This window comes from Uloborus diversus, chromosome 1 (assembly GCF_026930045.1).
Source record: "Uloborus diversus isolate 005 chromosome 1, Udiv.v.3.1, whole genome shotgun sequence".
In the NCBI taxonomy this organism is placed as follows: Eukaryota; Metazoa; Arthropoda; class Arachnida; order Araneae; family Uloboridae; genus Uloborus; species Uloborus diversus.
The window spans coordinates 75,085,097-75,112,555 of record NC_072731.1 but is presented as its reverse complement, the minus strand read 5'-3'; the positions used below and the strand labels follow the sequence as shown (position 1 = coordinate 75,112,555).

General features: G+C 33.2%; 1 protein-coding gene across 1 annotated transcript in view; it reads right to left on the bottom strand.

The window, feature by feature from the left end:
- The window catches only part of LOC129230423 (sulfhydryl oxidase 1-like), a 103,027-nt gene that overhangs the window by 10,639 nt on the left and 64,929 nt on the right, over positions 1–27,459 (bottom strand). Inside the window, exons 9-10 of the mRNA XM_054864825.1 lie at positions 16,773–16,917; positions 12,883–13,301 (exon numbers count right to left, since the gene is read on the bottom strand). Of these exons, the coding sequence (XP_054720800.1) occupies positions 12,883–13,301; positions 16,773–16,917 (564 nt within the window). The remainder of the gene's footprint in view (positions 1–12,882; positions 13,302–16,772; positions 16,918–27,459) is intronic.

The window sequence follows — 27,459 nt, the reverse complement described above, 5'->3', positions numbered from 1 at the left end:
CCTTATCACATTACAATTCTATAAATAGAACATTCTTTTCACACACCCATAGGGATCAGGGAGAAAGTTATTTAGATGAAAAGTTATACAATAGTGGTAGTTGTTGAAAATTAGTAAAAATTAAAAGGACAAATAAAATTAAGAGACTTTATTGTTGTTCTATAAAATTCAAAGGTCCATACAACATTTTAAATAACAATTTCATAGAACAAATTAAAAATTTACATGCAATTCAAAAAATAACAAGGATAGAAAATATATTAGATTCTCTATAGTACTAAAATGATTCAAAAATAACAAAAGAGGGAAAATGGAAACAGCACAATTTACAATATTTCCAAACACACATGTACACACAAACTGCAGACGTGAACATTCTTCCAATTGAAATTACCAGATTTTTGTTTACAGTAAAAAACGGAGGAGAGAGGGGGAAAATATTTTACACACAAGGATCAAATACTAAGTAAAAACTAATGTGGGAAAACTCTGTGGAAGATTCATGCAAAGGGAGACTACCCTGGAATGGGAAATTTAGTGAAGCTTTGGAATATAAGTTAAATTTTTTGGATTCAAATTAATTCATAAACTTAAAAGCTAGTTCAATTGAGTATAAAATACAAATAGGAAAAATCATGTTTTAAATATTATTAAATATGTGCTATTAATATTTGTGTGTTTTGATAAGAAATATGTCAGACAGTTTGCAGTCAAAGTAAATGAGACAATTAATTCGGGAAGAGATTAGGGTATGATATCAAAGAGAAAACAGATAGGAAATAGTCGCATTGTCTTTGCCATAATTATGGGTGTCATGTCAACAAATCTTCTCTGAGAAAGTGCACAAATAAATAATTTGCATTCATAAAGAAACAGTTGTCCTAGGAAGGTTTTAGAATAAGAAGCCTCTTCTTCAGTTTTTACTTCAAATAATAGAAAAGATAAAAAGACAATGAACAAAAATAAACAAATACTCAAGGGAAAAGTGGATATTGAACTATTGAAACCTACTGGAACAGCAAAACCCAATCCGACTAAGTCATCAGGTTTGGCTCCTGAGGTAGGCGACCTATGCCACAGCCTAGGGTGGCAGATTTAAATGAACGGAAAATTTCATAATGTGAAAATGTGAGGCAAAAAAAAAAAAAATAAAGACACAAATTTGTTCCTTAGTTTTTTTTCCTTTGTAGCTCAAATTGAAGCAATACATGAGAGTATGCTCGATTGTTTTAGAAAAAAATATAAATTTTTTAAGACTAGGGGGTGGTACTCGTCAACATCGGCAAAATGGCTCGTTTTTGCCTGTTTAACCTCAATAAAAACTACAACACTCATTGACCAATTGTTTGTACTAACTCTCCCCAAAACAGGTTAAAACAAGAAGTTCTGTCTAGAACTAGACGAGCCTACTTTCCCGTATACCCATACTACTTTCTAGTACCTGATCAATATTCTCAGAAATAGCTAAAATCGCAAATGTTTTCAAACATATTTTTAAAGTACTTTAAGCTGATTTCTAGGAATAAAATATTCCTCACTCATCTAAAGAAAAATTAGATGCGTAAAAAAGAAAAAACAAAGAACAAATAAAATAGCAGCAACTTTTAAACACAGCAGCTAATACACTTTTTTCCATTAAAAAAATCTTTAACAGCTTTCAAAATGAAAAAATAAAAATTAAAATTAATAAGCTCATTAAAATAAATACATCATATCAAAAAAAAAAAAAAAAATCGTTTCTTTTTCCCCTGTTACCAAAAACAATTTTTTAAATGAATTAATGCACTTACCAAAATAAATAAAAACAATAAAATGTCAACTTAAATAATTTTCATTGTCAAAAAAAAAAAAAATCGTCTGCGCATATCTTTATTTAGAAACATAAATGACTTTGAGTTTGTTCGCCGAAAACTGAATACCTAAATTAAAACTTTAGCGTCAAAATAAAAACAAGTCAGATCAACAATAATTGTTTCACTGTCAAAACCATAGCTGCGGAGTCGGAATCAATCTCATTTTGGGGTAAAGGAGTCGGAGTCGAATGTCTAAGAATCGGAGTCAGTCATTTGTCCTCCGTGTATAAATTTTTGCCAAAGGTACGAAGTCAGAGTCGAAGTCGGGGAGTCGGAGTCTGATTAATTGTCGGGCACAGGAGTCGGAGTCGGAATCAAGTGCCCCTAAATTCTCGGAGTCGAAGTCTGGAGTTTGGCGTCAAGAGCTATTTCCAACAAAATTTGATAGAAGTATATCCGCCTTCAAGTACAGAATCTACATTGACTTTCAGTTTCCCCATAGGCGCTAATGTTAAGTGGATTTGAACTGTTCAAAATTGAACGGAAAATTGTTCAAATCAGAAAGATATTTTATATACAAGTTTTTCATCAAAAGCTTTTTCCTACAAAGTTTGTTTGAAGCAAATTTGCCTCACAGTTCGGAATTGCCTTGAATTTCCCCTTAGGCGCAAATGTTAAGTTTTTTTGAACTGTTCAAAATTGAATGAAAAATTGTTCAAATCAAAAAGTGAAATATGGGAATGAGGTGTCCTCACCGAGATCTTTCGAACAAAAAAAAGTTTGTTCGAATCGGACTATTCATTCAAAAGTTATTAGGGGGAGACAGACAGACCAACAGACATTTTTCCCCATCTCAATACCCTACTTTCCAATTTTTAATTTTTCAATATTTATTTAATTGTTTTATTTATTTTTGACTTTTTTTTGTTTTTTTCGATATTTTTAAGATGCATTAAGCCTTCTTTCATGCTTTTTTCTTCTTTTTCTGACTTTTACTGGGAAAGTAGGCTAAAAAAGGTCGTTCAGATTGGAGAAACTATTTACTTGCTGGGGAAAAAACTTTTTCCAAAATCTTAGAAAATTTCTGGCTAATTTTCTTAAACAGCAAAAAGAAAGAAAAAAAAACAATAGTAAAGCAAAAAAAAATTAGTTGAAGTCATAGAGTCACTAGTGGAAAAGAGCATAAATTAGAACAAAGAGTATTCTCCGCAGGTGCCTGATAAAACTAATGCAAAAAAAAAAGAAAAAGATTCTAGAGTAGACAAAAATTTTAAGGTTCCAAAGGCAAATGTGTAGCTGATTTAAGACACTATAGTGTGCTATTAAGTGCAATTGTGTCAATATTTTTGGTAAGCACTGAAGAAGATTTTTGAAGCCTTCACATAGCATGTGAGTCTTTTGGTTTTAATGAAAAGTATTTTATTTGTACATTGTCCACATTGGTTTTTGCTTGGTATTTAAAAGATAGTAGTGGTTAAGATTTTATAACATGAACTTCATTTAAATTTGAATATGAAATACAATTTTTTAAATAATGTAATTAATTAAAATGCTTTAAAAATAACAAATATGTACATAAACAGAGGTACAATAAATAAGACAAACAAATAATCTCAATTTGTGCAAATAAGCATAACATGAAAGAATATGAAAAATATACCAATGAAATCAATATAAATACTGTAGAATTACAGCCATCAATTTGGAACATTAAAATTGGTTTTCAATTCGAAAATTTTGGTTAGTTTAATGTTATTTCTAAAGAACCCAATTTACTCAGCATAGAAAAATTTAGATACAGCTACAAAAGGCATTTTGCCAACTTTCATGATTTCGAACAGTTTGTTGTTGCCACTTTGAATATATTTCACTGGAAAATTATTGTTAAAAGGTGTAACTAAAAAGCACAAGTAATGACAGATTTATTTCCTGTTCTAGAAATCATAAATATTAAGATTTGTTTTGTTCTAACAATGTGATTTAGTTAATTTCTCTTACTGTAAACGGGAATTTGCTGAAAATTGTTTTAGAGTGACTCTGACAATATGATACATGACCTTGACAATATTTGCTTTTTTTGGGGGGTAACAGTTAAGGGCAATTGGCGCTGAGTTTAGTTGAATCACTTTCGAAGCAAGTTTGAGAAGGTATTTCAACTCAAATTCATCATCTCCCCTTTTCACTGAACTCTCCAAAAAGAGGTAAGCTTTGAGGGTTACAGAATATGCGCCCATCAAGGGGCGGGGGGGGGGGGGGGGGGCACAGATTATGAAACTGAAATTTTTAGGGGGTTCTCTTTTTGGGGGGAGGGGGGCTCTTGCTCTTGGGGGGATGGGCACCCCTGGTTATAGCTCAACTTGCCACCACAGATGCACCATACTTGTCAAGAATGCATTACCAAGTTAAAAACTTTCATGAACATTTGAACATAAAATATAAATTTCCTAAATTCTTGTGGTCAGGTATTTTAAGATTACAATTGAGACAACAGTGGTGTAGAAAGGGGGATAAGGGGCCTAAAACTATGCATGTAACATGTAGTATGTATCCAACCTAAAAGTGGACCAATAGCTAATTCCTAAACCTTTAGAGATAAGCATATAGTTCTATTTTTAAAATATCTTTAAATTAAGCAGGGACTCAAAATTCATAAAATTCGTCAAAAAACCGAATTTTGAAAAAGTTACAAAATTTAACTTTTTATACAGTCTTACAATCCTAGCAATGATATTTAGTAAAACATTTCGGACACACTTAACATTTACAACTAAAAAAAATCACTCTTCTACAACAAAAATTGACAGAGTTATAAAGTTTTGAAAAATCACTATTTTTTGAAGATATTATGATGTCAGCGAGTGAGCTCTTAAGGGCATGTATGTGAATTGACATAGTGTGTTAATAGGTTTAAATTTGTTTTGATTCTTTTCATTAGGAATTATTTTTTTATTAGTAAGTATTATCAATGATTGAAAAGACTTTTCAAAGACTATTTATAAGGCCAAAGATCTATTTATGATTGAAAGGATTTTTTAAAAATCTTTGCCTTTTTGTTTCAATAATATCTAATTTCAATATGAGAATTTGTTTTTAAATACAAAAATTTTGAAAAAAAATAGAACCGACTTCAAAATTGCTGTAAAAAGTGAAAAATAATTTTATTCTTTAAACACCATAGATAATGCTTTTAAACATAATTTTTGAAGTTGGCGCAAAAACAAAACGTAAAATCCAGTGTAACCATGCTTCGTTCATATTTTTTTCAGAAAAGCATCCAAAGTTACGAACGAAACATTTATATCATTATTCAAATATGTTGTCATCAATGCATAATTTATGTGATAGTGAAGAAACTGGGCCTGGTTAAATTTATAGTTGTAGTTGAGTTATGACTGTGAATGATTTTATCTATCACTTTTGCGCCAACTTCAAAAATTATGTTTAAAAGCATTATCGATGGTGTTTAAAGAATAAAATTATTTTTCACTTTTTAGAGAAATTTTGAAGTCCGTTCTATTTTTTTTTCAAAATTTTTGTATTTTATTCTTTTTAGTGTAAATGTAGATATTTCAGTAAAAGTAAGAAGTTACCTAGTAAGCAGTTCGGCTCTGTATCACTGTATTGCTTTAGAAAAGCCTTTATTCAAAATTATCGTTGCAATTACTGTTAATGATATATGGCACCAAACTTTTATAACAATGAGTTTCATACTGTCGCGCAGATGAAGATAGCGAAGACAATGCTAAAGCCAAATGAAGCGAATACTCGTTAGTCTCAACTCGAGATCTTTATTCAGAACCACGAATGAACGTTACATCTCCTTATATACAACTTGAGAAAGTGCTGGAACTTTCCAGACTTGGAAAGATACAGAAATTAATAGAACACTAGCTGCGTACCCGGCGTTGCACGAGCTGCTTAAAAAATGAAAGAGATGTCCAATTGATGTTTTTGTATTACTCTGACATCAGTTTCTAAAGCACTAAGGAGTAAATAAATACGCGTAATGCAAGTTTGCAAAACACCAGTAGAGCATATTTTTGGCAAAAATCTCTTTAACATTAATCATAGTTACCAATGATACAAGTTATGAGTATTTTCAATTAGCACAAAAGAGGAAAATATATGCATTATCAACTATAATCTGTTAAATAACGTGTTATATCTGTTAAAAACGTTAAAATGAATTACATCTCTCTGATAGACTATCTCAAATATTTATGTACAATTAGAATCAGCTTTTTACATAAAATGACACACACTTTTTGGTTGATTACGTGAAACTAAAGCACCAAGACTTACTAAATACCAATAAGCATTAATTTAGTATCAAGTCATCAGATTCCAATTAAGCTTTAGTTAAAATATTTAAAAACAATCTTTTTTGTTCAACTCTGTTTCATTTAAAGAAATCCAAACAATCTTAATTTAACGTGTTCTTTTAGTGATACAAACTGTATTTCAAAAATAGAAACAGGAAGGAAAAAGAGTTATTACAATTCGAAAACTCACCCATGTGAATGTAAAAAGTCCAACAAAATAAACATAATTAGTCGCATATCCTAAATGTACCAAAATATGAGGCCGGTGAATGATGAACTTAGACTACAATCAATAAAGATTACTAAAGAAACATTTTTCATATTCGCAACTCCAGCGCTCGAATACGCTACCTTGTGGTGATTTACATAACTGCAGAAAAAACTAAAACATTGCGTTCCATGTGTGTCTGTTGACGTAAACATAGGCAGTTTGTTATGAGTATTTATTAACGCATTCGATGTGTCTTAGATTGCTTTCAGAAATAGAAAGTGTTTTGTCCCTTAATGTTATTCTCGAGCTCCTCAAAATAATGTTAGTCTTTATTATTTCCCTCTAAAAAGTGAGTTGACTGTCGTAAATGGCGTGAAATCCTAAGCACATGAAAACTCTGGATTAACAAACTTCGCATCTGCAAGTCTATTCGATGCATTTTTTTTTTGGAAGAGGCTAACTTTCTACAAGGTAAATTTTTTTATTGTTTTGTGTGAATTTGTAAGAATATGGTTTTCTTTTTTTCTCTTAATCTTAAGCTCAAAAGAAGGATATTATGCAGTATTATCGTAGAACGGAATGAAAAATGTTTAACGCTGAGAATTTTCATCGCCAAAGTAGTGCGATTATAGTTTAGGGTTGTAGTTTTAGTATTGTGCGAGCAAAGAACACTTGCTTGGCGAGATTTTGCATGTCAGTTGTAAACCATTTTTATTTTTTATCATGTGTAGATTAAAATGGTAGAAAGATAACAGAATTCGATAAGTTTAAAGAAATAATGGAAGATCAATTAAAAAGAAAACTACCGCCATGTATCCGTGAGAATTTTATTGATGATGCATAACAGAATTAAATCATAATTCAGAAATTAGAAACATACGAAACCGAATGTAAAACAATTAGCGCTAACCAAACAAAACAAAAAACTTTCATCTTCCTCTTTTGATAACACTGATAAACAAAGATTTATTTACATGAAATATTTATAGTGTTCATATGGCTACAATAAAAATGTAGTTTCATCAAAAATTGAAAAATTTTCGAATTCAACATTGTGGAAATGGCTGCTTACAACTACGAACTACGGAATTTGTATTAATTTCTAATGTTTAGTAATGCTTCTTGAATTCTCATTTCTTTTTACATGGGCCAAAATATCCACAAGACTTTTAAAATTAATTTAAAAAGAATAAAACAAAAAAGCCATGCATTCAAACAAAAATTACTAGGCTTATTAGCATTTTCTACACTACGGCGTGCGTTTGTTAAGAACGTTGAATGAAAAAAAAATAAAAAAAGAACAGACGATAAAATAAAGGCTATGTCCGAATAGAGCAACCAATTTTAAACTAATTTAAAATGAAATTCTACACGGAAACGTTGTTTTAAGATTTGGACAGCGGCCAAAAAAATCTCTTTTAAAACTATTTTTAGAATATTATTTGCCTACCCATATACAAAATGGCAACAGGAAAGAAATAAAAACTCCTGAATAACGTTACATTCATTAACGTTTTAATTAATATCTCCGCTAATTAAAGTCTTACAATTACGAGATTGGTCCAATTGTTTTCTTTGGAAAATTTCGAATTGATCGGTATCTCGTTCGACTCTCGATTCACAGCAGTTCTCGAGAAGATAGATCTTCAGACAGACAGACAGACAGACAGACGCAAACAGATTTTAATATTATAGTGGATTCGAGAAAATACAGGAAACAGTAGAAACGAAATTTTAATGAAATTCACTGTGTCCTAGTCGGGATTTGAACCCGGGTCGCTCGGTTGGGAGGCGAGAATTCTACCACTGAGCCACCGTTATCCACGGATGAAAAGTGCGAACTTCGCTACAATATCATTTTAATCATTTAATAGGGAAATTGAATAAAATGTACTGTTTTTTGCCCATAACTTTTTTTCTAAAGAACAAATATGGTCAAACAAAGTAATGGGACCTACAGAGCCATCCCCTATCCATTAAAAAAAGAATCATCAAAATCGGTTCACTAGGTGAGACGCTATGAGTGGACAAACAAAAAAAAAACATACATACCGTATGAACTGATAACCGCCTCCTTTTTGAAGTTGGTTAAAAAAGGTGTTGAATCTCAAATTAATGTAAAAGGTTATCATTCTATTTATAGTTACTGTGTTCTGATGCAGGAAAAAAAAAGTTTTTGAGCAATCACGATTGCTTACTGTTTTCATTTGACCGTCTTTGGTGTTTGGTTCCTTTTTCAGTTTGAACCAGGGGCCTCTGCAGCACCACCGCCCACCGGTCTCTGCATGCGCGGCCGCTCTTCTAGTCCTAAGCATTGACCCTCGGAATCCGCTTTTCCTTGGCGGTGGTGTCTATGTTCTACACAAACGTACACTCATAACATCACACACATAAACATGCACCTTTGCACACATACACACATGCCTACGTGCATACACACAGATCTACACATACACACAAGCCCACACATGCACACACGCATACCACTGCACACACACGGAAACACAACTATACACACGTAACTGCCCAAGAGGAGGGGCAGGCTTGGGGGGACAGGATCTGTTTCTAGAAATAATAACTCCAATGAGTAGGGTTCTATCGCAACTCGTGATTGCGAAACACATAATTTGAATTCAAATTTTTATTTATTTTATTTTTTTTAAAGAAAGGGGAAAACGTAAAAGTTTGAATTATTTAGAACTTCTGTTCTGGTATTTCAGTGGGCAGACAATAATTTTAGAATACTAAAAAAAATATTTTTTTCTTTTTTCGCATTTCATTTAATGGTTGCAATGGAAGTTTCTGGCCAAGAAAGAAAAAAAAAAGTTGTGCACATGACGTAAGCAGTGGCTTGAATCTTTCGTTACAACATAAATTCTTTTTCGTAAACAATGCTAGACTTTATAGGTGCTCTTAAACTTAAATATTCTCGTTAGTTTTATTTTCATTATTTTTTTTGAAAAACTTGATTGCTTGCCGTGTTTCATAAATTAATTGATGGGTGCAAATTTTTTTTCTAACTTCCATTCCATTTATAGAAACAAGAAACTCAACAAGTAAGGTCCTTTAGCAATTTGTGGTTGCGAGAAACATAATTTGAATTCAAGATGTTGAAAAAAAAATTAATTTAAATTATCTTGAATTTAAATTATGTTTTTCACAATCACGAATTGTGAAAACCTATTCGTTGGGTTTTTTTCTTGTTTCCACAAATGGAATGGAATAGAAATGACTAAGAAATTTGCACGCGTCATAAAATTTTGACTTAATTTTCTAAAATAGGTAATATGACGTGTATCCGTAAAAAAGAAGTAGCAATTAGGATACGGTAATAAAGATTTTATGGCTGATATCCACCAGTACACTTATCATAAAGATTATTTATAGTGTACACCGTCATGTATTTTTATTTCTGATCAATCTTAAATGATAAGAACTAGTAATCACAAAATTTTGTATGAAGATGAAGTTTTCCTGTTTCAGTTCATCTATATTAGGTGTTTTTTTCTGAAAAACATAATTTTACACACAGAAACCTTTTTTCTTTTTTTTTTCTTTAAATCTAAAGTCTGCCTGAATTAAGCCTTGAAAAAAATATGAATAAAATAAAACCACAGATGATTTGTAACTACGACAATGACAATTTTTATCCCTGAATAAATATAAAATACAACCATCGTCATCGTCATGGCAATCTGAAAAATCAGAGCAACATCAAATTTGGTCCAATGAGTATAATAAGCAACTTATGATTGCCTAAAAAATAACGACATTACACAAAAATATTTTTTGAAACAAAAAAAAAAAAAAAAAGAGAAAGAATATAATTAAAGTCAGACCAAACAACGTAAGTAGAAGCACAAATTTGTAAATTACAGCAGACACGTGTTTCAGCGTTACAGGGAACGCCTTTTTCAATGCAAAAAATAATGAGCTTATGGATGAAAAGACATCCGACAAAAGCCAAGAGCAGATAAGCATGCAGCTTAAAAGATAAAAACAGCGGATTAGCCAAACACCAATGACAAAGTTATAAACCGATCAGGAACCAATAGGAATGCAAGCAAAGGCTAGGAGCTTTCTCTTAGGTACGACCCAGAAAGAAAGAATTCAATTGGACAAGGATTAAGCCGAAGCTTCAACAAAAGGAAAAGAAATTGTCAGTAACCGTGAACCGCAAGAAAGGAAAAGCAGAATGGAAAACCATGAAATAAAATAAACAGAAACAAAAAATATTCGAAAAAAGGAAAAATAAAGATAAATAGAAGAAAATTTGGGGGGGGGGGGGGGTGTCAATCAAGACAAAAAGGGTAAAAATAAACAAAGGAAGATAAATAAAAATGAGTGGGGAAAAAAAAGGGGGGGGGGGGGGAATGGGGAAATTACAGTATTAAACAGGACAGTATCCCTGTAACGCCAAAACACGTGTCTGCTGTAATTTACAAATTTGTGCTTCTACTTACGTTGTTTGGTCTGACTTTACTATTCAGCACAAAGGTATTTATTTATCTTAAAGAATATAATTGTTTAAAAAATATTATTAGATTTGAATTTAAAAAAAAGTCCATTTATTTAATGATGTTCAGGGAATGGAAATTGGAGGTTCTTAAAACAAAACGACAAACCACTTCGATACCCCCCCCCACACACACACATACCCGCGCCTTTTAAAAATAAATAGACTTTGAGCTTATAAATGCCACAAGATTAATCTTTTCAACCGTTAATATTGCCCCCTGATAACAAGAACCAAAATAAACTTAAACCTATTAACACACTTTGTCAATTCTCATACGTGCCCTTAAGAGCTCACTTGCTGTGTCCGGAATGTTTTACTAAATATCATTCCTTTTTTTAAAAAAATTTTTTGACAAAAATTTCATGAATTTCGAGTCCTTACGCAATTTAAAGATTTTTTCAAAATGAAACTATATGCTTACCTCTACTGGTTTAGGGATTAGCTGTTGGTCCACTTTTAGGGTAGACACCCTGTATATGCATGGATGTATGTGTTTATAAGTTATGTAAATTAAATAAAGCATGAACGACCTTCGTTAAAAGAGCTATATTTTAAAGAATAGCACTTATTGCCCTTTTACAAACTGCAGGGAAAAACAAATGCTGTTTTTAATACAAATTTTCAATAAAAGTTGTGTTTCTTGCATGCCAAGAATAGAGGCACAACTCAAAAGGTCATAGCTTGGAATGTTCAGAAATGTTCAAAAAGCCTCGACTGACAAATAAAAAGAAATTATTTAAAAACATTATAAATACAGCTAAGTTGAAAAATTTATCTTTAAATAATTTATTTTCTCTGCTCCAAAACTGGTTTTGATTTGTGTTTTCTTTTCAGTGTGAAACATGTCTTTCAATGTTATAAAAACCTTGACTTCAGGGTCAGGAAAGAGATCTTTGAGGGAAAAGTGACCTTTTTTTTTGCATAGCTCCAATTCTTGGGGGAAAATGCTTTTAAAATGCAAGATAATATCACATTTTTTTTTTAATATATAAAAGTTACAATTACTAGCACAGCCAGGAAGGGAAAGGTGTCATAATGTCAACATATGTACGTAAAATACCATATTTGGACAGGCAATAATGTAGAAAGAAACCAAGGGCTCTGAGTGGTTAACCTCAACCACTCTTTTTGCTTTGGCAATGGTTACAATCATATAAAACTGGATAAGTTTTAAATCCAATTTTTATTAACAGAATAATATTATTAAAAAAATGCATTTTCTTTTATCTTTTATTTTTCAAAGCGCAAATACCATTTCTTTGTTTGATAAATGTTCTTAGAATTCATTATTCACACTTATTAATGAAAATAGCATAATGAAAAAAAAAAAAAAAGCCATAACATATACAAAAAGAAGCAATCACTACTGTAATTGATTTTTAGAGCAAACACATCTATCAACCAAAAAGAAAAGTAGTATAAAATTTAAAACAGAAAATAATCATAATCTGAATTTAAAAATAACGATGCTAATTATAGTTAAGTACTTCTTTCAAAAAAAAAAAAAAAGTTTAGTATGACTACATATTTCCTTCTATATATATATTTTTTCCTTTGTCAAATTAGTTCAAGCTAGCAAAAAGCATCTAAATGAACAGACAATTTTTCGCTGATTGTTAAGGAAAGAACTCTAGAAAAATGTAATTAATAAACTCTGAGAATTTTAAACACTTTATGTAGAGCAATTAAAATGAACCTCTCCAAAAAAATTATTAAGAGAATCTAAAACTAAGTATTTGGTTAAGTATTTTTCCCTGAATTAAGTATTCACACATTAGAAAAATATATTATGTTTTTCGTATATTGAATTGGCACAACTTGGTTTTCATAAATTTATAAAATAATTTAAGGATATAAATGAATGTATTTTGCTGTTTGAATTCTTTTCCTTTTCCTCCGCTGCCGAAATAACAAAAAAATTATTACCAACAAAAGGGCAGAAACAAAATAAAGGGAAACACATAAACTGATGTCAGTATTAGTAAACCACTGAAAATTCCACTTTTCTAAAATAGAAACATTTTGAACTGAAATTACCATGGCAGAGTTATCAGAGTTGGAATCTTTAAAAGCCATTGATGAATCTTGATTCTTCACAGAGGACAAAATTTTCTCTCTGTTGTAGAAGTGCTGCAAGAACCTCAACACAGATCCTTCATCCCATTGAATTTTTTCCATAAACTCTGAATCTTCAATGCGACATTTCGGACACATCTCTGGTGTTGGAAACTGGACTTTCGGATGGCTTGGATCTTCTGTGAGGTCACCAGCAAGTCTCTTATTCACTCTATTGTGAGCTTCCCATAACCAAAGTACGGCATCTCTTGGATTTTTGACTACTTTTTCGGAGTTTGCAGCCATTTCTTGAAAATGTTTAGAACAATCTTCACACGTAAAAAAATATTTTACATACTTTCGTATGGTCTGGAGAATGTCAGGCTCATTTTCTTTAACATCTGTATTAAAGACAAAATAAATTCAATAAACTATATTATATTTTCAATCAAAACAAAAACAAAAACTTTAATAAGTAAAATATTGCATAAATAATAAAGAAGAAAAACCAGCATTGAATCACAAACTAACAATATTTCACATGTTTCTTGTGATTATAAGACAATCCTTTATTAAAACATGAAGTTGTAAGCATCAGGATGTTAGATGGTGCAATCAAGATTAATTGCACTCAAAAGTTTCTGCTTTGATGAAAGTCGAGCAAAAATCCAACAACTTGTCATAACATCCAGGGGCTGCAGTTTACCCATTGGAGCCCATATGGGAGGGGGGAAAGTAGGGGCTCAAGCCCCCACTCCTTCCTCTTAGAAATTAGAATTTCCTTGCTTTTAGTATTTTTTCCTTACAAAAATGTAAAAACATTTCTTCTACAGTCATTAAAGAATAAGCTATTAAAAATGTCAAATTTTAATAACTCTAATCTGTACTGAAATTGGTTTCCATGTGGAAAATATCCAGCTAAACCATGGAGAAAATATCTGAGCTCCCTCTTAAAATTTCGCATATAGAGCCCATTAGTTTACCCCTTGTTAATGCTTGTCAGTATGGAATAGTCATAACATAGCAGAAGGCAAACAACCTCATAAAGCAGTTGAGTAAATCTTTACACTGGTAGCGAACACATTTTCAGCACACTAACAAGAGGTTGGCAAATAAGGTGCCACTTTACCTCGAAACCTAAAGATAAAAGCTACCAGAAAAAAGCTACAAGTTACCAGAGTTAAGGCAGAAGCGCAAACAAATACTAAACAGATTGTCAGAGCATCCAGACATTACAACTTACAATTTCTGGCTGTTGTATAAATGCATTATACATTAAAAGAAGTAAAAAACGTTTATGTTGAAAAAAGGAAAGAGATGAACAGGCATACATTTTGTCACTAATTCAATGAACTTATTTTTTGATTTTGTTTACAGTTAACTATGGTTAACGTGAGATGGTTACTAACATTTGACACACAGGATGTGTACCCTATTTGCATAGTAAAAACAGCCCTTTCAAGGACTTTCCAGGACTCATGACAACAAAAATCAAGGCTGTGGTAAGGATGAAATAAATGGAACTAAATTAAACACAAGTTACATTACAAGTCAGAAATATACAGTTGGCTCTCTGTTTAACGACTTTCAATGAACCACAAAAAATCGTCCTTAAGTAGAAAGTGTCCTTAAATAGAATGCTTTTAACACTACAGTGGACCATCTGGGACCGTGAAAAGTCGTCGTTAAATAGAGAAAATCGTTAAATAGAGCGTCATTAAACAGAGAGCGAACTGTACATTTAAAACTAAAATCAACTGCAATACTCCTGTAAAAAAAAGTTGATGGGAAATTTCAGCTTTATGTGCTAAGACAAAACATAAAAAATACAGCTGAAAACATAGTTATACACAAATTAATATTTATTTTCCGGAGTAAAACATTCTCGTAAAGCAAGTGTGATTATTTCATTCCTTCCAGTGAACATGGTTTTTAAAAGATACAAAAACATCAAATTCAAAATAATTTTAAATCTGCATATTTAATCGAAAATCATACTGAAGGAAATAGTTAAACCTCTGTAAATGAAGTAGATCCAGTTTTGTCAGGACACTTTCTTTTACCTCTTGTTATATTTTTTCCACTTTTAGTAAAACCTCCCTCTTTTTCTACATCACACATTTTTCATAAATCACATCACGTGCTTGGCCCGTAGGAATACAAAAATAAAAGACTTCCCAGGTGCTTTTGCACATTATCTAAATTTTCCAGGTCTTTAAAGGCATTGAAATAATATGAAAATTCAAGGGCTGTCAAGGTTTTCAAGATTAGGTATGCACCTTAGACACAGCATTAAACCCACTGTAATAGTAAAGTCAGTTGCAAATTTATGATTCAATAACATTGCTTTGTACCAAGGGCGCCCATAAAAGGGGCTCTTGGGGCTCAAACCCCAAAGGGGGGGCTCGAGCCCCCCCCCCCTTGAAACTAAAACTTCTTTGCTTTTAGTACTTTTTCTTTGCAAAAATGTAAAAACATTTCTTCTCCAGCCATTAACCCGTTCGAGAAGGCAACTCGCTGAAGTCAGCACTCCCTCATGACAGCAGGTGTTACATGCGGCCTGTGCGTACAGACCTGGGGAATTTCTCCCGCTAAGCCTAATTCGCAGTTTCGGAAAGTATGCATTACATAACAATGAATAAAATGTACACTTCGCGTCGAAACAAAACCATTTTTTAATATATGATAAAATACGTATGTCATAATTTCAATCATAACAAAAAAATTTAATGAACAATAAAAAAATACAAAATATATTGTTTTTTACTGTAACTGAGATTATTAAAATTAGACAATATATTTTGCACAAAACTGGAAAAATATTTCCGCTTAATTTTTGTGAAATACTTGAAGAATATTGTAACAATTCATATTTTAAAGCCTCCTGAAAAATTTCAAAGCACTGAGCAATGGGCATTGTGCATTTTACACTCATAGGTAGTGTTAAGTTTATTTTGCTTCGAGCAAACGACACATCTCCGTCTAAATTTTTTGCCTTCTTTTTCAGCATATAATTTTAGAAAGTATCTACTGTATGAAGGACTAAAATAAAAATAATTTATAGTTGTTTCAATGTCGTCTGAAAGATCCATAGATGGATCAGTCATAAATTTAGATATTTCCTCCTCGTAAAGATGTGTTCACCATGGCTACACAAATGAATCTAAAAGTAAAACCCCTTTCTAGAATATCTCTCATGAAATCCCATTATAAGTGGAATCGAAAATAGAAACATACATTTCAAAATGAGTATGCGTTTCTTTTTTCATTTGCTAGCACATGTTTATATTGTTTTTCACAAAATCCAATAAATCACAGACACTAGACGGACCCCATTCTGACGTCAGAGAGAGAGAAATTCTAATGTTCTAGACTACTCATCTGGTCGGGACATGGATAAGTAACGCCATCTGATAGTAAACATTTCGTTCCGAAATCCGAGCGATGCCAGTGTGCGGGCTGCACACTGGCGTCACTCGGATTCTTGAGTAGCACATGCCTGAATGCAAATAATACGTGTGATTCGGATGGGACGAGCAACCACCTCTGACGCAAACGTGCGTCGTTCGTCCCGAACGGGTTAATGAATAAGTTATTAAAAATGCAAATTTTAATGACTCTAATCTGTCCTGAAATCAGTTTCCAAGTGGAAAACATCCAGCTAAACCACAGGGAAAATATTTGAGCCCCCCCCCCCCCTTGCGACTTTGCATAAGGGCGCCCATGCTTTGTACTATATGTAGTTTCTGAAAAAAAGGAAAATGTTTTTACAATTTATAAAAATGAATGCTTAAACTAAAATGTCAGTCATATTTTAAAGGTAAAATTAAAGAAAATGTCAACTAATTGAATGGAATTTAAGAAAAACTTACGAGTGGAGTATTCATAAGCACTAAAAGCTTGAACAGTAAGAGTGTGAAATAAAGTCCAGAGGGAGCATGGATAGCCACGATATTTTGGATTGCTTCCTTTACAAAACACATATTCTTCCATTTTAGGTAGGTAGGCAAGATCATCCTATTTCAAAGAACATACAAGTAATATTACATGTTACTTAAGTCTATTTAAAGAAAAACATTTAAATATTTATTTTCATCATCACAATGAATTTACAGTACATCAAATGATTATCTAAATTCATAAGAAACTAATGCAGGGGTCAAAGTGGTGATTTCAAAAATTTTAGGACACAATTTTGAGAAAATTTTAGGACAACAAAAAGCAATTTTTTTTAAACTTTAATGCAATTTATAAGCTTGATTTTTGTAGTGAATGACAAAACATTTCAAATTCAATTTTGAAAACTACAATAAATGCATTCAATTTTTTACCCTTCAACCCAGTCACACATTATGTAGTAGAAGTTGGTTAAACCAACGGGCTAGGTGCATGAACCTGGTACTCAAGGAAATTTGCGTTAAGCGTAGGATCAGGTTTATTGATGTGTGGAGTAAATGTAAATGCGATTGGATTGCTAGGGATGGCCTGCATCTGAGCTCTACGGGGGTCAAAATGGTTAGTGGTTTGGTTTTAGAGGATTCAGAATCAAAAAACTAAGTTGAATGGGGAGCATGCTTTAAGGAGCAGAATTCGAATGGGTACTAACTATTGGGATTTTAGTAGAAACGGAAATAGGGTGGCTAGTAAGATAAAAGATTTTAACAGTTGGGATTGAAATAATCTTACAGCATTAAATAAAGGTAAGATGGGCTTACTTAAGGTTTTTTATACAAATGCTCATAGTATTAGGAACAAGATGGAAGAATTGAAAAGCATAACAATAGACGAGAGGTTGGATATTATTGGAGTTACCGAAATATGGGCTACCGAAAGTAATGATGATTTATTATCTATTGCTGGGTAAAATTTGTTTAGACAAGATAGAGTAGGTAAAAGAAGTGGTGGGGTTTTATTTTATGTCAGAGACACTTTAACTTGCAATGAATTGGTAATTAATGATAAACCTAATGAGATTGATATAATTTGGCTGGAGTTGATGAACAATAAGGGCAATAATCTATGTTTAGGGAACATTTATAGGCCACCCAACTTAAGCCAGGGTCAAGATGAACAGATGTTTAGTATTATTAGTGACAATTCAAGCAAGGGGTCAGTCACTATAATGGGAGATTTTAATTTTCCAGGAATTGATTGGAATAATTTTTACCATAGTAATAGCAGAGAAGAGGAATTTTTGAAAGTAATTGGTGAATGTTTTTTAGATCAAATTGTAACTCAGGGTACTCGACAGGACGTGATTTTGGATCTAGTTTTCAGTGATATGGAAGGTTCTGTTCAGGGGTTATGTGTAGGCGAACACATTGGAGACAATGACCACAACAGTATTAAGTTTGGGATTAAATTTGATACGCACAAAGTAGAGAAGGTTTGTGCCCAATTTCAGAAATACCGATTTTGTGGCACTTAGGCAGAGTTTGAAAGCAGTTTTTTCTTCTGGATGGGACAATAGCGATGTGAATCTTAATGGGCAGAGTTTAAGGAAAAGCTAACGAAAATGGTTGGGGATCATGTTTCTTTTAGGAGAAAGGGTGTCAACACTAAAATTTGGCCAATGTGGTTCTCCAGGGAAACTAAAGATGCTCTAAATTACAAACAAGCTGCTTTTCATAGGTTTAGAGAAACTGGTCACAGTGCAGATAGGCTCCAATATTGTAAGGCAAGGCATAAATTTAAGTATTTGGTATGGATTCAGAAAAGAGAGTTGGAGCAAAGACTAGCAGATAACATAAACAGGAATCCCAAGAAGCTTTTTGCATACGCTAATTCGGGGAAAGTTTGAAATAGTCATATTGTGCCACTGGTTGATGAGCACGGAATTTTAATTCAGGACGATAGTGATATTGCTAATGTTCTTAATTTCGATTGTTTTTAACGATAACTGTATCTCAACAGTTGACGCCAACAAGACACAAGCTATAGTACAGCTTGAGGACTTTATTTTCCAGGGATGATGTTTTACTTCATTTGAAAAAAATTAAAGAGACTAAGGCTCCGGGACCTGATAATATTTATCCAAAAATTTTAGTTGAATGTGTGGAGGAATTAGCAGATGTAATCGTAAACATTTTCAATGCTTCTTATAACTCGGGGACAGTGCCAGAGGACTGGAAGCTGGCTAACATTACACCGCTCTTCAAGAAAGGGTCTAAAGGGAGTGCGGGAAATTATAGACCTGTGAGTCTAACTTCGGTGGTTTGCAAATTTTTTGAAACATTGATAAAAATTAAGATAGTAAAATTTCTAGAATAATAATCTATTGACTAGTTTTCAGTACGGTTTCAGGAAAGTTAAATCTTGTGCAACTAATTTATTACATTTCTATGACAAAGTTACCATGGCTTTGGACAATAAGAAGCCTGTAGATGTTGTTTACATTGATTTTCAAAAAGCTTTCGATAAGGTACCACATGTTGCTCTACTTAGCAAATTAGCTGATATAGGAATACGAGGGAAAACTTTCATTTGGGTAAAAAACTGGCTGACCGGAAGGAAACAAAGGGTAGTTGTAAGGGGAAATTATTCTAATTGGAGTGAGGTTTTAAGCGGGGTTCCTCAAGGATCAGTGTTAAAGCCTGTTTTGTTGATTGTTTTTATGAACGATATTCACAAAAATATTTCTGGGAACATGAATTGTTTTGCTGATGATGTCAAAGTTATGGGGACTGTAGAAAATGAAGAACAAGCAAAACAGCTGCAAGAGGATCTAGATCATATTACGGAGTGGGCCGATAAATGGAGTATGGCTGTTAATGTTGGGAAATGTCAAGTGCTACATTTAGGGCATGGAAATTAGGACTCGACCGATGCATCGGCTTGGCCGATGCATCGGCGCCGATGGTTCAACAATTTTGCCATCGGCATCGGCATCGGCTGCCGATGCTAACTTGCAGGAAACATCGGCCCATCGGCCTTAAAATACATCGAAAAGCCGATGGAATTGGCCGATGTTTTTGAAAAAAAAAGGACCTTTGTTGTTTTACTTTTTAATACAAAGTAAAGGGAGTTGTTGTTTTCATATAAAGTTGTTTACTTAAATTTCAATATGAATTTCTTATTTAGTCACACCTCAAAGAGTTTTTAATACTGCATTCAGGTACCAAACAAGTTAATTATTGCGTTGTTTTTTGCGGTTGGATGTACGTGTGTATCTCTCATAAGTCATAACCCAAAAATGGTAAGCTGTAGAAGGCTAAAATTTTGCATGTGGGGTGTGCGTACGTACCAGTTGTGCACTTCCCTTTTTTGTTTTCGATCGGGTGTTCTAAAAAGCCTATTTACTCATCTTTTGTGGCTATTTATTACTTATTTCAATGGAAAACTAATATAGCGTCTCAGACTGACGATCATTTGGTGATATATTGCCGAATTGGAGATTATGGAAAAAAAATTTGAGATGGCGAAACCGATTCTGTTTCATTTTGTTAGATTCCCGTTGAACCGACGGTAATTTTTAATTTTTCGATATTTGTAATATGAATCACTGTAATGCATTCTTTTCTGTATCGCTTCGGCTGAATTAAAAGTTTGGGGCCCGTCGAAATGCATTTTGAGGCCCTATTTCTCTATCACAGAAGTTGTGAAACATTTATCATAAGCGTTTTTGTAACTCTTACGGTGCTCCTATGGTTATGGGGCTTCTCGCGCAATTGCAACATTTGCTATGTTTAAAATTCGCCACTGCATGTCAAAACAAACTCGGGTGCAAGTTTTAAAAGGGTTTTTCAGCTCAATGTTTATGATTGTTTTGAACTCTATTTTTTACGACTATTTTTTGTATTTCCGAGAACGCTTGCGTGCCCCTCATCCCGCTCCCTCAATTGCTGAAATTAAACTCTAGTTGTACTTCTTAGTTGCTTAAAACTAACACTATTCATAAAATTAGAGATATTTTTTTCAAGCTTTATCTATTGTTTAGGAAGAATTTAGAGCATTAATGTAAGAAATTGATTAAAGACGCTTTGAATGGTGACGTAATTCGGAAGTCAAAGGGAGTTTTGAATTTTTTCTTCAATAGTGCTGAAGTAGATTCAGAATCTCTCGAAGCGTTGGTGGTAGCGTTTCTGTACTAAAAAAATGAGGCCGAACTTGTGACCGAAGTTTAATGTTGTGAGTTACTCCAAAATCAGAGGGTGACCCTCCTAACCCACCCTCGTCGTTTCAAGTATTTCTTAAATAATTAGCGATTATTTATTTTGGTCGAGAAATGTCATTTTGCGTATTTCTTAAACTTGTTTTACCTATATTTCGTAATGCGCCATCTTCTTTGCATCAATAATAGCGATCGATTTTTTTTCTGTTGTAAGTAACTATTTTTATGTATTTATATAAAATCAATGAATGAGTTATTTTCGTTTTCATCATATTTTTAATAATATGTTATAGAAAAGTTTCAAGGATTTTCTATTATGCAATTTTTTAAATTTCAGAAAATTATTGTTATTTTGAAAAGTTTAATTTGAACTTGTTTGTAGTGCTTCATGAAAGATTAAACAATCAATTTGTTCAATATTACGTGTGCAAACATCAGATCAAGTAGTATATGTATTCAGTTATTAACTTGGTGTAAATATTGAGTTTGTTTATTGTAGCTGCGTTTTAAGAACCTCGCTCTTTTCATGACTATTTCTTTTTTTCGCATAATTTATGTCACTGTTTTGCTTTTATAAAAAATGCAAACTTTTCTATTCATAAATTTTAAATAAGTATAAAAATATTCCTATTATGATTTAACATTGTAATTTATCTGTTACCTTTTTTGTTTAATTTGATGACTAAAAAAAGTCTGCGTGCAATCTTTCCACTTTAATTGTGTAATTTGTTGACGGTTTCATAGTTTTATTCTTAATTTTTTTTGAATGATTAAACAACATAATTTAATGTTTTTTAACTATGTTTAATGTACTTAAATCCATACATTATTACAATACTAATGAAATCTTAGTGTTCAATATATATGTTCAATTAAAAAAAAAAAAAAAAAAAACAAATCAATTGGTTATCAAACAGTCTCTTTGTTTTTCTTCTTTTTTTTTCTCTCTTGTTCTTTGTTTTCCATCGTACAGCAGTCAAAAAAGGAGAAGCATAACTACACCCTATACAGATTGTACGTATTACGATCCAAAAGTTCGGAGGACAAGCTGTATAATATCTTACCCAGAATAGTTCACATTACCGAAGCACATCCACCTTCAAAAGGTCACCTTGAGGGAGTATGTACTTCTTCTGTCAGTGTTCATATAACTTTTGGAAACACTCCTGGGAGCCATTTTTGCTAAGTTCTGTGATGCAGAAGAAAGCGGCGTCATTGATTTTTTTTTTTTTTTTTTTGCTGGGAACAGGTAAAAGACACACGGAGCTAAGTTTGACGAAACGTTATGTTATTTGTTTGTCATATCAGAGTATTGACCAATCGAACCGTGCATCCTCAACATGAAAGTCGCCTTCTTCCCCACGATGAAATTAAAGCAGCAGCGCTAGAGGCCTTACAGGAGGTTGCGATAAATTTCTTCCAGGAGTCCTTCTAAAAGTTATACGAACGTTGGCAGAAGTACATAGTCGTTTAAGATGACCATTTTGTTGATATATCTACTTCGGTAATGTGAACAATTCAGGGTAATATTTTTTTAGGTACATATGAATGTACTCATAAAATAGAAATTTAGGTCGAAATCTGATTTTTTTTTTTTTTTTGTGATTACAATTCATTATTCGTAGAAAGGAAGTAAGAAGAATTGAATCAATGAGTTAGGTTCCCCGGCACACAGATTCTGGGTTAAATATCGATTTATTTAGTTATATCTATGTACACAACAACTATTCACATATGTACACGTTGATACCATATACGGTGCTCAGTCTTTCACGGTTTTTCTAAATCCACCTTGGGGACCCGGGCACTACTCTCCCGTTCGTAACAGTCCACCTTTACGACGGGCACAATCTCTCCCATCTCTACAGTTCTCTTTCAGGATCACGGGCGCAACTCTCCCGCTCCTAAAGTTCAGTTCGGACCTCGCTTGGTCCCGTAGAAAAACCGGCAGCCTCCGCGACCGCAACTGTGTCGTTCTCTCTTCGGTCCCCCTTCTCCCCCTTCTCTCCGGTGGGTTCTATTTATAGGGGGTGCCTGACCTTCGGTCAGGCTAGGACACGGAGGGCTAGGGGACGCACGTATGCAGTTTTTGGGTCTCGTAGCCCCTTCGCCCTGTCACGTACACACCTTCTAGGTCACGTATGTCGTGCCGACCTAGTCCTAGCCTGACACAATGATCCTTTAAATCCCTGACAAACTTATAAATTTATTTCTGTTAGATTTTTTTTTGAGCAATCACGATTGCTTATTGTTCTCATTTGACTGTCCTTGACGTTACGCTGATTTTATTCCCTCCCCCCGACTCTGCAGCACTCCCGCCCACCGTCCTCCGCAAGCGCGACTCCTCCGATCCTGAGCAATGTCCCCCGAAATCCGCTTCTCCTGGTCGGTGGTGTCCATGTCCTACACACGCTCATATACACACACACACACACGCTTATGTGCATACACAAGTCTATGCACACACAAGTCTACACATGCACAAGAACTTACACACGCAGAGAAACACACACGCCTACGTGCATGCACAGGTCAACGCACACATAAGCCTTTACATGCATGCGCGCCTACACACACACACACACAACTATACACACGTAACCGCCCAGGAGAATGGCAGGTTTGGGGGACAGGAGCAGTTTCTAGAAACAATAACTCCAATGAGTAGGGTCCTGTCGCAACTGGTGATTGCGAAAAACATAATTAAAAATATCAGAATTCAATTTTTTTTTTTTTTTACTTTTTTTTTTGCCATCGGCCAACGGCATCGGCCATCGGCCATCGGCAATCGGCCATTTGACGGAAACAATCGGCCATCTTTGAACAATCGGCCAACAATCGGCATCGGCCCATCGGCCAAAAAATGCCATCGGTCGAGCCCTAATGGAAATAAGTGTACAAGTTATTATTTGCAAGGTTCAGTCATTAGTCAGGCAGGCAAAGTTACTGATCTGGGGGTCTTAATAAGTCAGGATTTAAAGTTTAGCCAACAGTGCAGCATTGCTAGTAACAAGGCCAATAAGATGCTTGGGTTTATCAATAGATCTATTTCAAACAAATCTAAAGAAGTTCTTCTGCTTTTATATAGAAGTTTGGTAAGACCTCATTTGGAGTATGCTGTTCAGTTTTGGTCTCCTTATCTTAAGAAAGACATTAATGTATTGGAAAGGGTTCAAAGGCGAGCTACAAGGCTAATAAATGGACTTTCTCACTTAGACTATGATTCCAGGCTTCGAAGGCTAAAAATGTACAGTCTTGAACAAAGAAGAGACCGAGGGGACATGATTCAGTTGTTTAAATTTATTAAAATGAAAGATGTTACGGGGCTGAAGTTTAGCACTGAAAACAGGACAAGGGGTCATTGTTTTAAGCTAGTTAAATCTCAGGCTAATATGGATGTTAGGAAAAATTATTATTTTAGCAGGGTAGTGGAACCTTGGAACAGTTTACCGGAAGAGGTGATAATGAGCAAGGGAGTAGATAGTTTTAAGAGGGCCATTGATCTTCACTGGGGATTGTAAATTGACTAGGACCAGTCTAGCTGGGCCCAGAGCCTGTTGCTGGTCGTCACTTTTGTGTTTGTATTTGTATAAGTAAAGACCACATACCAGTAGGATAAATGTATGTCCAATTGTTTCTTTACTTGCCTTGTTGTTGTTTCATCAAAGAGAATTACAAAGAATGATGAAAAAATATCCTTAATAAGGAGGGATTTCAAGTAAGGTGCAAGTTCAAAATTTATTATGTTACTTTTATCAGATAATTTGATACTTTTTGCTATCTCAGAATCATCAAAAATATCCCTATAAATTGGAGATAAACCATTTAAAGATGCAAACTATTAATTTTCTTGTGGCAACTAAAAGTAAGAATCTCTGCTTTCGAAATTTTATTTTGGAGTGAATTTCAAACAAAAGCTCCAGATTGCTTCATCATAATAAATTTGATTTCAGTAGAAGACGAAGAACAAGGAATTAAAAATATAGCTTGATTTTTCAAGCTACTTGTCAATCTCATGTCTTGCCATATCAGCATAAGACAATACCTGTAAAAATCTTCGAATTTATCAATATAGGAAAGATAATGTATAAATAGAACAAAATGCTTTAAACTCATCCTTCTCTGCACGACACAATGAGCTGATGTTGCATTCATTTCTCTCTGCTACTTCCAACCACAACGAAGGGAATTGAAGGGAATTTCGTTTTCTGTGGCATTTTAATAAAACAAAGTGACTAAAACATAGTGACTAAAGTTACAAATTATATGTGCAAGAAATAATCCAACTTCACTGAACAGGAACACAAAACAAACTGACTCTTTGTATTAATGTTTTTCCCACCTGGGGACAAATCATTTAAATTTTGCTCTAAATAAATTTTTTGAACAAGTGTTTATATTTGGGTTCTATCTCAACACATTGTATTTATTTTATTTCAATTAGCTATTCTTTCATCCCTCCCCCCCCCATTTTTGAGAGAAGGAGGGAATACCCCCCTCCTCCTGATGTCCCCCCACATATTTTTCATTTCTTTTCAAAGGGGATAAAAATCAAAATCATCAGATCATATTCCCTTCACCTAACTCTTTTTCTGCAAAATTTGCCTCACAGCTGTATTTATTATTTTTGTTATTTAATTTTTTATATATTTTTTACAAAGTATAGCTGAAAAAAACAGCTTTATATTGATTATGTGTTTTGGTTAACTGTATGCTCCCCTCTCTTTCTCTAGAAAAAAAAAAGCATCAGCAGCATAGGTTTTTCTCGTCTCTTTTTTAGAGAAAATTTCTTAGGGTCTACAACAGCGGTTCCCAACATTTTTAGCTGTGCGGCCCACCAGTTTTGTAGAAAACATCATTGAGGCCCACTAACAACTATATTTTACTTGTACAACAAGAATGTACTTTCTGGGGGGGGAGGATTATCTGCTCATATATAATGTAAAAGTTATCAAAGTTGCATGGGATTTTCGACGCTGTTTCATCCTCTACAAGGGAGTTGATATCTGGATTGATAAGGACAGTTTTAGTCTCAAATAAATCGCAACATTTAATGCATTTCTACATTTTTTTAAACAGCAACGAAAAGTCTCATTCAAATAGGTAGATTGTCAAAAAGCCCCTCAAATGTCTCAATTCACTGGTTAGTCATGCCAATTCAACAAAGGAGAAGCATTTTTCACTTGAAGTTTGAAACTAATTCTAGTTTCTTTGACAATTTTCTTTAGAGGAGTTTCTGATTCAATAGATTTCATTTTCAATTATAGGGGAAAGTTCCTAAGAAATGTGAAAAATCTTAATCCTAAAGTTCCTTATTGGCTATGGGCCAGGGAGAGCTCTTGAGTGAGAGCGACGGTACATCTAATAAGTGAATTTTCACAAAAACGGGAATAAAGACCCCAAAATCTATCTTGATGTTTCAGATTCTCGACCAAGGCCTAGTATCAGGCTGTTCCCGGTCCACTTGTGGGTCGCGGCCCATGGGTTGGGAACCGCTGGTCTACAAAGTTTATTTTATCCTAAAATATAGACTTATCATCGTGAAAAATTTCATTTTTAGGTTGAATTTTATTTTTCTGCATACATAGGGAATAAATAATAAAATTCTAGGAATTTTAGGACAAAACTCGAAATTTTACGAATTTTAGGACAAAGTTTAAAATGTTAGGACAACTTCTACCCCTGCTAACGTGCAAATTCAAATTTTGAAATTTCATAAATTTGACTGCAAGTACTTTGGTAGTCTACTTCGTATAAACTACACAATTTGTCCTCAATTAGAAAATCTATCTAGTCAAGTTGTCTCAGTTTAATAAAAAAGGGCACTTACAACAATGCAAATATGTGTGACAAAAGACAAAAATTCAACTTCATTGTTATTATTTATAAAATTTGCCGTCTTGCCTTGGTAAAAAATTTTTATTGGCACAATTTATTTCTTAGGCAATCAGGATTAAAAGAATCCTTTTTTTTGTTGAACCCTAGATACCAATAATAAAAGTAATGATCTCAAGCTTTTATAAAATAATTTTCCAGAAGACTTATTTCATTTTTTTTTTTTTTTTTGAATAGACATTAAGTCACCAACAACAGACACAAGTTTTGATCATTGTTTGAAAACTAGTAATAACACTTACAACACTGATAAATCATATTTCACAAAACATTTTTCTCAAAAAAAAAAAAAAATAAATAAATAAATAAATAAAATATATATATATATATATATATATATATATATATATATATATATATATATATATATATATATATATATATATATATGTGACCATTTTACATTTCATTTACTTATACTTAGAGCACTATTTAAATAAAAAACTACATAGTCTTGTATATTTAGTGTTAGATGGGTCAAATTACAGTCGGCTGGACTTGACTCTAATAAGGTCTTGTATCTGATCTGTGTTCTCTGCTATGCTGATTGATGC